We start from the raw sequence: 12,207 nt of genomic DNA, 5'->3' as shown, positions 1-12,207 counted from the left end.
AGATGACAACAAATTATGGACAATAAACTTTATCGGAAATTATACAATTTTAAACAGTAATTTAAATAATATACAAAATACGACAAAAATATCTTACACATGTATTCAGAAAAACAAGGGTAAAAAATACCTACAAATGCATGTGGTCCACAATTCTGCTTGCATATCAGCCAACATATACACTGAATCCAACATATCTGTAATAAGGTGTTCTCAGCCAATGTCATCAGCCTGCTTATATATCCAGCAGGCTCTAGGTAATCTAGTTAATCATCATGTCAAATTCAGTTTTCAGGTCAAAGGAAAGTTCGACAGCAGTCTGGGTTCTCTAAATTCAAACAAGGACACGCCTGATTCATTGCAACCAGAAAAAGTTCCACATGAAGAAACAGAACCAGTTCATGAGAGGGAAACCGCCCTATCCCGCAGGTGATGTGACATTGCAAATGACAGATGTTTTTGTATCAGTCTGCGCCTTGCCACAGAAACACACCTCTGCTTTGCGGTACTGTATGTTGACTCAGGCATGTGACAACATTCCACACTGCCGTCTCAAGGTTATCTCGGGCTGTACCACTCAGGCTTTCCGGTGATCCCCTGGCCCAGCTACAAACCTCTGAGTAAGACTATCCCAACTGAGATATATGCAAATCAATCCGCTTCCTTTTCAAAGATGACCTAATAAGTAGTTACACATCCATCTGTCGTGCTTGAACTGCTCTGCTATAGCAGCTGTTATTACATGTAGTGCCTAACATTGTATTTAGTGCTGAGCAGTTAGAAGTAAAAGTAAATATTACTGGAAGGGTTGGGGACAGCCAGTTACTATAAAGACAAGAGTGGATAAATTATTATCGGTTGCAATGCACTTTTCTCAATGCTGCATCAGCACACGGTCTCCAAATTCTAAAAGGATGCAGCCAATTTCACACTGAATGGTTCCTCTTTGAGCCTTTTCCCAGCAGTGGCACTGATTTTTTTATATTGATTGATAAATACAGTGAGCAATAGCAGGACAAACTTACCACAGTCAACAGAGTGTGGTTAAAGTTTAATACAAATGCAATCTGCTACAACAACAAAGCTCACTCTGCTCTTTGCCTCTGGCAGGTCTTACGTACACACAGTTAACCCAGGGTCAAAGAGCATGACCTGCGTCCATCTGCTGTCTGTACACCATCCTGTCAGCTCATGTCCCCCCCACCCAGGCTATAATGAAATTATTTTTTAACGTTCTAGTGTGTCATAATGTAATGTTCAACACCCACCCCGCTACCTCTGTAGTGGTAGTGTAGTTACTATGGCAACCAGACAGGAAGCAGATATAACCTAGTCAATCTGTCTTATTGAGGAAAGCACAGCTGGGGATACTACCCAGCTCTTTAGAAAAGAAAAAAAGAAAGGAAAAAAAAACAGAACGCTTGGAAGATGTCTTTTAATGCTGATTTCTTCAGAATTAGTGTTAATGTCGTTACCTGTGAGGATATTGTCGGTGTCAAGCTCCATGTTCACTTGGTTTTTCTTTGCTATGTGTCCCATGATCCACTTGGAGCGGCAGTACTGCTGAGTGGCCAGCAGCCAACGCAGTGACTCAGGGAAGATCCTGTCGAAAAGACGGGGGATGTCCTCGTTAATAAGACACAAAAAAATTAGTCTAAACGAAATGAATCCTCCTTTTAAAAGGCAGATTGAACTCTCTCTTAATCAGGGTAAGAAGTATCACATCTTGTTTGGTTTTGTTTTTATTAAATGCAGAAAAGAAAACTGTATTGGTAAGCTAAGTTTAGAAATTGTATCCTGAACAGAAAAACCTGGTTCACACGCAAACACTTACATACCTAATAGCCTTCCCAGATGTCTTTACAGTGGGAACAACAAATAAACACGTGCCAGCCATCGTTATCCCCGTCCCTGCTTTCATTTCCCATGCTTTATTATCTGGTAGTTGTATTGCTACATGTGGCAACATTCTTGTGAGTGGTCAGGTTTCTCCTCACAGCCATATGGCAATTCAAAGACAGTCAGCAAAATCAATGCCACAGTTGCCTCAGTTTTGTTGCTTCTCTCTGGAACAGTCTGTATATGTGAGTAAAAGTGCAGGATTAATTATGTTGCACTAGTGTGGTTTTAAGTTGTTTTCCCAAATCAGCAAACTTAGATCACCTGCTGTGTTGGAACTCTTCAGCCCAATCAGCTGTATTTCTATACTTGCAGAGTCAGCCACTTTGTCATTGATGGATCCAGTCTGTGCCCTTAAACGCTGCCTGGCTTAATCAAGAGAATGAATGAATTCCCCAAATCCTTTTGTGAAGCCTGACTCCAGCAGAGTCACTGATGCATTTGTGTATCTCAGTAGTGTGTGCTGTGTGGGCAGCCCTATTACATGTGCAGAAAGAGGCTAAAATGTTGCCAATAAAGCTTGCCCTGCACCTTGCAGGTTGTGTTATGTGTGATATCTGTTTCACAACCCGCTTCATGTCCTTGAGTTCTGTAAGTCTTTTTTAGCCAACAAGGCCATAATCACATCAAAGCAGACAACAAACTGTTACAAAACCCTTTCCACAGCTTAGCCACCTGACTGCTGAGTTATTGTTTGTGCAGCGACTACCCTGATGTATGCCTAAGGTTTCTGACCTCTCCTCTGTGTCATGGTGAAAATCGGTTCTTCTCTCTGTGTCCTACTCTGATTGAAGTGCATCATATCACCAGTATTGATGTTTGTTCAGATTAGTGATTTGGACTGTTTCTGAGTCTGTTTTATTCGGGCACAGCATTGAACAAAGCCAAGGCCTTTGACAACCTATGATAAAAATCTATATTCTTGGATTTTCTTCTGCTGGCTTTGTACACACCAGCAGCGCTGTGGATCACTGTGCATCACCAACTTGATCTCACAGAATTCCGTGAAATGAACACAGCCCCTTAACTCAAAATCTGTGGCAGTTTCGCAGAATCGCAAAAAATTCTGCGATGGGTCCACGGAAGAATTCCGTGAAATGAACATGGATCGCTGAAATTCCGTGATGGGCCCACGGAAGAATTCCGTGAAATGAACACAGCCCTTTAAGTTAAGGAAAAGGTTGTGGGTGGGCTTACGCTCCCATGACACGCAGGACAACAACGGGACGGTTGGGTTCAGGAAAAGAATAAACGGTTGGGTTTAGGAAAAGAATAAACGGTTGGGTTTAGGAAAAGAATAAACGGTTGGGTTTAGGAAAAGAATAAACGGTTGGGTTTAGGAAAAGAATAAACGGTTGGGTTTAGGAAAAGAATAAACGGTTGGGTTTAGCAAAAGAATAAACGGTTGGGTTTAGCAAAAGAATAACGGGGCGCGGGACAACAATGGGACGGTAGGGTTTAGTAAAAGAAGAAAGCAACGGTTGGGTTTAGGAAAGGTGACACACGGGACACGATCCCCGGGTCTCCTGGGTGAAAGTCCTGTGTTTGACCCATCCTCCACCCCAACCAACCTCCCTCTGCGGATTTTCGGGCTTTCATACTGCTCGCTACCGTAGTCGCTCTTAATGCTACGTCATCCTCTCATTGACTTTACACTGGCATCACGGTAGAATAAATGGAGGTGAATACACAAGTATTTACAAGGAGCTTTGGAAAAAAGAGATTGCACTCACAGTAAAGGTTGCTGCAAATGAGTTAACAAAATGACATTCAGCTGGGAATTCACTGGTGAAAAATTAGACTTTCTGGTTACTTGTTTGAACTATGTAAATCTGCTAAAGCATATTTGGCTTAACCAGGTTTTTTTTATTATTATTAAATCACTGGTTGCTTAGAATCTAACACATGTAGAGTTTAACTGCAAATGGCAGCACATATTTCCTAACCTGACGTGCCAGACGGTTTGTTACACAGAACCACCTGAGAAGTCGTCATTGGAATTTGGAAAAGGGCAGGCGCTTACAACATATACCTGGCAGGTGATTGGATGAACCATCTATCTATCACGTCCGTCATCGTTGTTTTGAACGAACAGTCGCGGCCGTCACACACACCACGCCCATAGCTGCCAGTAGCTCCTCACTGGACAGTGATTGGTTCGGTAAGCTTGTAGTTCAGACAAAAAACGAATTGCTTGAAGCCTGACAAGATGGATTATCATGTGATTTGTGATCTCGCAATTCTTGCGTGATCTCGTGATATCGTGAGAATCCAGCTGCCGTGCAAAGTAACATATTTCAGTCTCATGTAGAATTTAAACTGTAAAACACCTTGTTAACAGAATGACGGGTTAGTGTCAAAGTGATGCTCGGGTCTTATCCTTACCAGATGTAGGACAGCATCAGTAGCAGGGGGCAGATGATGACAGCTTGGAGTACCTGCCAGTCCCGGCAGAGGTATGCCATCCCGGGCATCAGCAGCTGACCACCCAACACCACAAAACTGGCCACCATGGTCATGGAAAAACGCAATCCTGGCAGGCACAGCTCAATCCCTGGCAGAGAGGAAAAGAAAGAGAAACAACAGTGTTAATAGGTTTTTCTGCAACAGACACAAAAAGACACAAAATGGGCATGTATGACAGCAAGGAAAATAACCCATTTTCAAGGTTTCTTGTAAATATGACACCAGCTCTTCGTAAGTTCAAACTTAGCCTAGTTACTAGTTTACTAAGTTACAATTAATGCATCCATAAATTAAAAGAGATTGCAGCATATGATATAGTTCTTAGATAGAAATTAGATATTAGTATTTTATTATACTAATGACAAATATTATATATTATATTACTATTTACATCCAGGAGCTGTCGGGTGGAAATGTTAGCAACAAAACTATTGTTAGCTTGCTAACATTGTCTCGTTTACATGGAACATGAAATATGGTCGGCATAGCTGACACAATGATGTAAACTAGGAAGATTTTAAATTACATTTTAGAAAAATAACACAACATAAAAATTACAAAATGTCATGCCAATGATATTAGGCTGTGACATAAAAACGTCAGCTAGGTTAACACAACTGTTTATTTCCCACTCATTCTAAACTGCATGAATACTACAAAATCTAAAACACATATTTCTCCAAGGTTGCATATACTAAAACATATATACTAAAACAGATAATAAATAAAATAAAGTAATACATACATTTACAAAGCATTGGCAGTTAGCCTCACTTTAATGTACTGTTTGGCCCCTGTAATCTTTGGAAGTTATGCTACAGCCCGGGATGCTACAGTAACGACCAGTTCACATAGCTGATTGCTTTTGATTGGAAAGTGCAACATACGTTTCCTAGAAACCTATTTAGACTTTTCCAGATTTTCTTTCTTTCTTTCTTTCCAGCATTTCTTAAGTTTTAATGGTAGTAAGCCCATTTAGAAGGGAAAACCTTTTGAAGCTAGTTAGTTTAGTGTTGAGTTAACTTAAGAGACTTATGGTAATGGATTCCCAAATAGCTGGTGCAACCCAATCCTGTGTTTATGTACATAGAACATGAGATTTAACCATTAGCTGTTTCTTCCTCATGCTGACAGAAACAGGCCAGAGTAGATGAATTATCAAAACAGAATACAACCTGTGACTAGGTGAGGCAGACAGGTCAGAACATGGTTCCTGGCGGCGATGATTATGCTCATGAATAGAGGTTTACGTTGTCCTAATTAAACATAGACCCAATTCCCAGGCCAACTTACATTATGACTACTACTGTATTAAAACTGTGACTTTTAACACACGAAACACCTAATACTGATTAACACAAATATTACGTTATTCGAAAGAAACTTAAAGTGGCAATCCTTAAGATTTCTTTTGTGTGTATAAAAAATGAGAAACCCTGATAAATCACCATGTACAGTTGTTGTTCAGAGACAGTAGACAGGCCACGACAATAGGCTACTGTCAGAGTGAACTAACTAGAAAGAGGTTCCTTGTACTCAATTCTCCTCTATCAGAATGGCACGGATTCATTCACCCAGCCATTAGCATGCACACCACACGGGCAGCCAGCAACCACAGACAGTCCAGCCCTTTAGTTACTGCAGTGTAGAGAATGGCTTCTCATCAAACCATGGAACAGTGAACCGCACTGTAATGCTACTATTCTCGGAATGCCCAAATCTGTTGTCCTGCTACATTCATGCCTTTTTGTTATACTTAACAATTTCGTTTTCTAATGAGTCTTTTCTGCTGCCCAAGAATGTGAACAGTCTCCAGATAGGCCTTTCAAGGTGACAGGGCCAGCATAATACAGTGGGTGTCGGCGGCCCCGCTTCATTTCAGTGAAAAAGACTGGAATTTCAATTAGGACTTGCCCCCTTCTGAGGACATGAATAATGCTCTCTGTTCACAGACACTATCACAGCTGGAATGACAAAGCCAATGAGCTGAGAGCAGGGCGATGGGTGCAAGACCTGCTGAGTTTGAACCAACTAACCCCAAGACCCCTTTTCTGTGTACTGCTGGGAGAAAAGTGACGGTTCACTGGTTACAGACTGCATGGGATTTGAATGTTTCGGTTATTTATAAAGGCATCATGTGCACTGAACAGGCCACTGCATTGTGACCGAAAGAGTAGATCCTGGGGTGAGGTATGAAAAAATTGCTGACACGCACAGACATATGACAGTACAAACTATATTACTGATATAAAGATATTAAAATAAGTGTAACTATATATATAATATGGAATGTGTTGTGTTTATGGTGCTGCAGAATGAAGACCAGAGTTTGTGGAAAGGAAAGGAGTTCTGAGCTCCTTACACCTGCTGACCCTAATCCTCCACAACCCACTAGATCAGCATTCCCACAATGCCCTGCAGCCGCCTGTGTTCTCATGACATACATCTATTAACTAATCTGATGACACATACAAGAAACTGACAGAAGATGCTAACTGAGGATCTCTGGGGGGGACAAAACAAGTGGGACATACAAGCTATTGAAAAATAGACCCATTTAAATGAATTTGGACACTGTGCTGTACAAAGTGGAAATGACATCATCACTGATCAAAACAATAGCCAATTAATAATGAAGATAATCCCCAAAGAAGCTTTAGCTGGGTTGCTGACTTTGGCAAAGCAAGAATATGAATCACACTCTCTGGTACACGCAACAGTAGCTCACTAGTCTTCTGTCAAGTACATAGCTCAGTCAAGAAGGCCTATTGTTTTACAAGTGAAAGAGTGGTTGACCACTAAATGCACTCTTTTCTTCTTTACTGAAAAATAACAAGGTTTGTTTGCTGTGATTGATTTTTATGGCATAACTATGACTTCTTCTCGAGTCTGGAGCTACAGGCCTACTTGCAGGTGTTACAGGTGAAACATTAAGTGCCACTGTGTTGCAGTTGCCATCCCGCAGCTGTGTTCCCACTTCTCCTTCCGTGTCTTTTACCTGTACTTCTGTAAATTGTGGGTGAATGGTACCAGATGGTTCCAAACTTCTGAATCAACACCCACATCTCTGATTGTTTCAGCAATTAAAATAGGTCTGCTGTTATGCTCATTTACCACTGTCAACCAATCAATACGGTGGCCCTGAAGTGCAAATCACAACAGCAAATAGAAAAACACAACAGCAAATCATAAAACACAACGGCAAATAGGAAAACATTTCAACAAATCATAAAACACGACGGCAAATAGGAAAACAAAATGGCAAATCATTAAACACAATGGCAAAGGAAAACACAACAGCAAATATGAAAACACTTCAATAAATCATAAAACACAACAGCATTAACTTCTACCGGAAAAGGTAGGGCCGATCTAGCTGAGGATGGACCCTCCTGATTGGACAGACGGACTGTCTGTCTTTTAACAGGAAGGAGAGGTAAAAAATACGGAAAGTGCCTACTTTTAACAGATTGACTGTTACTGTAAAAGACAGACAGTCTGTCTGTCCAATCAGGAGGGTCCATCCTCAGCTAGATCGGCCCTACCTTTTCCGGTAGAAGTTAATGCCGTTGTGTTTTATGATTTGTTGAAGTGTTTTCCTATTTGCCATTTTATTTTATGATTTGTTGAAATGTTTTCCTATTTGCCGTTGTGTTTTATGATTTGTTGAAATGTTTTCCTATTTGCCGTTGTGTTTTATGATTTGCTGTTGCGTTTTTCTATTTGCTGTTGTGATTTGCACTTCAGGGCCACCGTAAATCAAAGCTTTGTTGGTGAAATTAAAAAAAGGAATGCCATTTTTTCTTAATAGCTAGCTACCTAGCCACATCCATTCAAATTAGTGAAGAAAAGAAAAATGACCAAGAAAATGGCCACACTCGAAGATGGGGTGAAAAGCCTACCATCCAAAATCTCCCATGGGTGTAATTTGGTTGAGATTGGATGACTGTAAAGGCTAATGACTCACATAATTTTCATCATTTTCAGACTCCAAACCAGGGCCCCTTGGTGCCCTGTATGGACGCATCTGCATTTGTATGGTTTCTCCACGAACATATTCAGGCCTTTAATTTGTCGTCCGTTTCCTGATAGATGCTAACGTTCCAAGTCTTGCTTCTACATAGTAATGTACCTATTGGCCTGGTTCACTTGCCTGGTTAAAGCTCCACACCTTCAAAGCTGTAGTCACAGATGGAAATGCTTGGTGAGACCAAACTCAATTCAGGCATGCACATACTGCTGATGAGGTTTTGGAGTGCTTCTTGTGAGTGACAGGCCATTGCAGCATTGTCAGCAAACAGCACTTCCCTGATTAGGACCCAATGAACCTTGGTCTAGAGTTCCTGCAGATCGAAGAGATTTTTGGGTAAAGGCAAACTGCATCCTCAGTGGAACATAGTGACCACACAGTGTGGGGGTGAGTGCACAGCACTGTTTAACCCACAGCTAACCAGTCTCTGAGAATAGGACACATTTCTCTTAATGTGCCCTTCACATTTTAACAGAATGTAATCATCCAAAAAGCTTTGGCAGAAAGCCAATTCTACTGAAGGTAGATCATTGAGATTCTGGGTACATATGAGCAAGAACAAACTGAAGTTTATTTACAATTTTGCTCTGGCAAGTAACTACCAAAGAATGCTTCCAAGGGAGATTCCACAGTATTTTTTCTTATATATAGTGTGATTGTGTTAGCACACAAATGTCCCGAGGTGTCTTCCTTTCTTCCAAGTACTGAAGAGGGGCTATTGACTAAGAATAAGGTCATACTCATTGATTAGTCCCTTATCTGGAGGTGCAAAGAATGCCAACTAGCCATAAGCCACAGGCACTTTCCTTTGATCTGTGTAGTCTGAAATTCTCTGCAATCAAACCATAAGTAAAACACTACCAGAAGTGTATTTTTCTTTGATAAAGTTTGAGTGTGTATGTCTTAACTACACCCACCACTTCACCACTGCTACCCCCTTCCTCCCACACACAAAGAGTGACTGATATACAGCCTGTACTCTGACACACATATAAGACTAAATCCAGAGTTGCCCTAACACAACTGATTCATCAGCCTGACTAAAGAAGAACTGAAACAAGAAAGTGCAAAGGTTGCACATGCTGTTTCTGACTATCACTGGACTTCACTCAGGAATTTGCAACATGAGATAGCTTGTGGTTATGTCATGCAATGTCTCTCACAGACATCAAAGGTTAAAAATTAGACCACGACCATTAGGTCACAGAGTATGCCTTTAAGCAGGGAAGTGGTCTCCTAAAATGAAGACACAGACAAATAACAGATGTAGGATATGCATGTAGCCTAGTTTGTTAGGGAAGGAAGTCTACTGAGCAACCAAAAACGCAAACTCTGCACAAAAGGGAAATTTGACCCTGCTTAGAGGGGTGGGGGTGGGGGGGGGGAACCTGTGTGTGCACCTTAACCCAGTTATCAGGTGACAGCTAAAGCGGATTGTGTTGAAGGATGAGGACAGGTCAACCTGTGTATCATAGAAAATATCTTTCTTTGACTAAAAAGTATTTCCTGTCTGTACACATGTCCCACCCTGCCTCTCTGTATACTTCATCATCCTTTTCAGGCATTTCTTAGTCTATATCCACGACGTTCCACTTCCGGGATTGCTCTCATTCTGCTGGAAATTCTGCCGGATGTCACCGTTTTCGATGTCCATTTTCGGATGTCCCGTTACCTTTACCGCTTTCTTTGTGTTGTAATTTAATAAACTCCGGTCGATTTATGAGGACTATGGTTAACTGCTCCTCAGATCTCTGCAGGGTAAATCTAGACAGCTAGCTAGACTATCTGTCCAATCTGAGTTTTCTGTTGCACGACTAAAACAACCTTTGACCGTACACGTGTATGTGAGATATATGTGTGTATGTGTGTTTGTTGTGTTATGGTTGTCTAAGCTACTGGATGCCTAAAATTTCCCTCATGATGAATAAAGTATCTATCCATCTCTCCATCTTCCAAAACAAGTTCCTTCCTGAGGCTATTTTGCAGCGGCACCGTGGCTCCACTCGGTGCTTAGCACCGCCCAAGACGATTGGTTTAAAGAAATGCCAATAAACCAGAGCACGTTTCTCTCTCATTTCCGGAATGCTGTGTGGACTAGCCAGACCCTCCTCCGCAGCGCCGTGGAGGAAGGTCTGGCAATGCGAGACTAGGCATTTCTTAACATTCAGAATGAAGAAAAAGTTGCCTTAGTGAGATCCATTTAATGGCAGCACAATATCTCTGCAGTGATGTGAGGTGGGCCTAGCTGCTGTCCTCAGGGAGGCATAGCCATATGATAGCAAATGAAAAGCTTCTCTCTTCAGAGTCCAGATATGGCACGCTATACTCAAATCAGGCCAAAACCAGTGATAACCATCAAGGACATTACACACAAACAAAGCAAGACAGGTTAGGGGAAGAAGGCAAGCAAACAAAGCATGCCGTCTGTCAGACTGTACCAACAAACAGGAATCTGACATTGCCACAAAGGAAGCCATTTACACAGATAAATACAATAGCTTCCATCTTTCTGTGCTGCCCCTTGCACTTCACCTGTGTGCAGAGAGCTTAATGGCTGTGGTAGTTGGAGGGCACCACCGAGGAAAAAAGCACCTCATTACAGGCAACACTGGAAAGAGGACAAGACTGGCCTGGCTAGCCTGACATAACACTGCAGCAGAAAAGCATGCATCACAGATCATCCTGTCTAAGTAAAGGAGCACTACTTTACCATCACAAGGCAGGAAACATGCACACAGACAGCTGGGGAACACACATGACCATTTACGTTAAAACCTTATGGAGGACAGATGAGATGGGAGGATATAAATGAGTGTTGTCACATTACCAAACATTTGGTTTTGGTTTCGCATCATGAATATGATTCCTAAATAAAGAGGAAATGCTCTCAATTGCCCGTATTGTGGTCTATTTTTGAATGTTTTCGCTTACACACATTCCTATTAACAGTAAATACAGTTCATAATATTGCTGAGTATGGCATATAAATCCTTTTACAGCCACATGCTTTATATATAATCGTATCTTTATGACCACAACCTATCTCTACATGGTCCATATACATAGACATTTTTTGTATCGTGCTCATTTAATTATTGTACATCAGAGCACTGATTCCTTGCTATGATACCACTGCATCTCAGGCCATCCATCATCATATAACATTCATGTACTTCCCCTCCCTATGTTTCAAGTAAAATGTATTTATTTATTTATGTTAAAAGGAGTGACAGCAAACACTACTCCAATCAATACAGTCTGAGTGTCTGGGCATGTCAGCAGTAATTTTACCGTAGTGACATGAATACAAGACTTATTTTCCTTTAGAAATTGCACTTGCTAAAATGGGGTCATATAACATTCATGGACTAAACGAATATGTGATACATATAACAATGACCCTTTGTCTGGCTCTCTGATGCTTATTTTGTCCATTTCTCTCTCCTTGTCTTCCATCTTCTCTCCCAGATGTGACAAGTTTCCATAAGCAGTGAATAACAAAATCCAAGCCTCTTGGGAAAAAATAAATAATGTGTGCATTTTAGCCAGGGCTCGAGGCAAACCACAGTACTAAATCAGCTTGAAAACATATTTAGCGAGGGAGTGGCTCCATTATTGGCATTTTGTGGCGCATAGCAACAAGTGAAGATTTCCAAATTAATTGACACTGATACTATATATTTTTTTAAATGTTAAGTTATCTAGATGACTAGAAACATAAACATAATATATTGGGAAATATCCCTCGGCTAGTTTAAGTAACACCTCAGAAATCATTAATGTGTAAATATCAAGAGAAAGGGAAATAAACC

The 12,207-nt window shown here is 41.0% G+C and overlaps 1 protein-coding gene across 4 annotated transcripts in view; it reads right to left on the bottom strand.

Moving 5' to 3' along the window:
- The window catches only part of LOC116046045 (solute carrier family 22 member 23-like), a 35,267-nt gene that overhangs the window by 10,231 nt on the left and 12,829 nt on the right, over positions 1-12,207 (bottom strand). For all 4 annotated transcript variants that reach the window (XM_036004909.1, XM_031294169.2, XM_031294170.2 and 1 more), the window contains 2 exons: positions 4,285-4,453; positions 1,476-1,603 (listed from right to left, as the gene is read on the bottom strand). In XM_036004909.1, coding sequence (XP_035860802.1) covers positions 1,476-1,603; positions 4,285-4,453 — 297 coding nt within the window. The remainder of the gene's footprint in view (positions 1-1,475; positions 1,604-4,284; positions 4,454-12,207) is intronic.

This window comes from Sander lucioperca, chromosome 9 (genome assembly GCF_008315115.2).
Source record: "Sander lucioperca isolate FBNREF2018 chromosome 9, SLUC_FBN_1.2, whole genome shotgun sequence".
NCBI classification, from domain to species: Eukaryota; Metazoa; Chordata; class Actinopteri; order Perciformes; family Percidae; genus Sander; species Sander lucioperca.
This window is presented reverse-complemented; position numbering and strand designations above follow the sequence as displayed.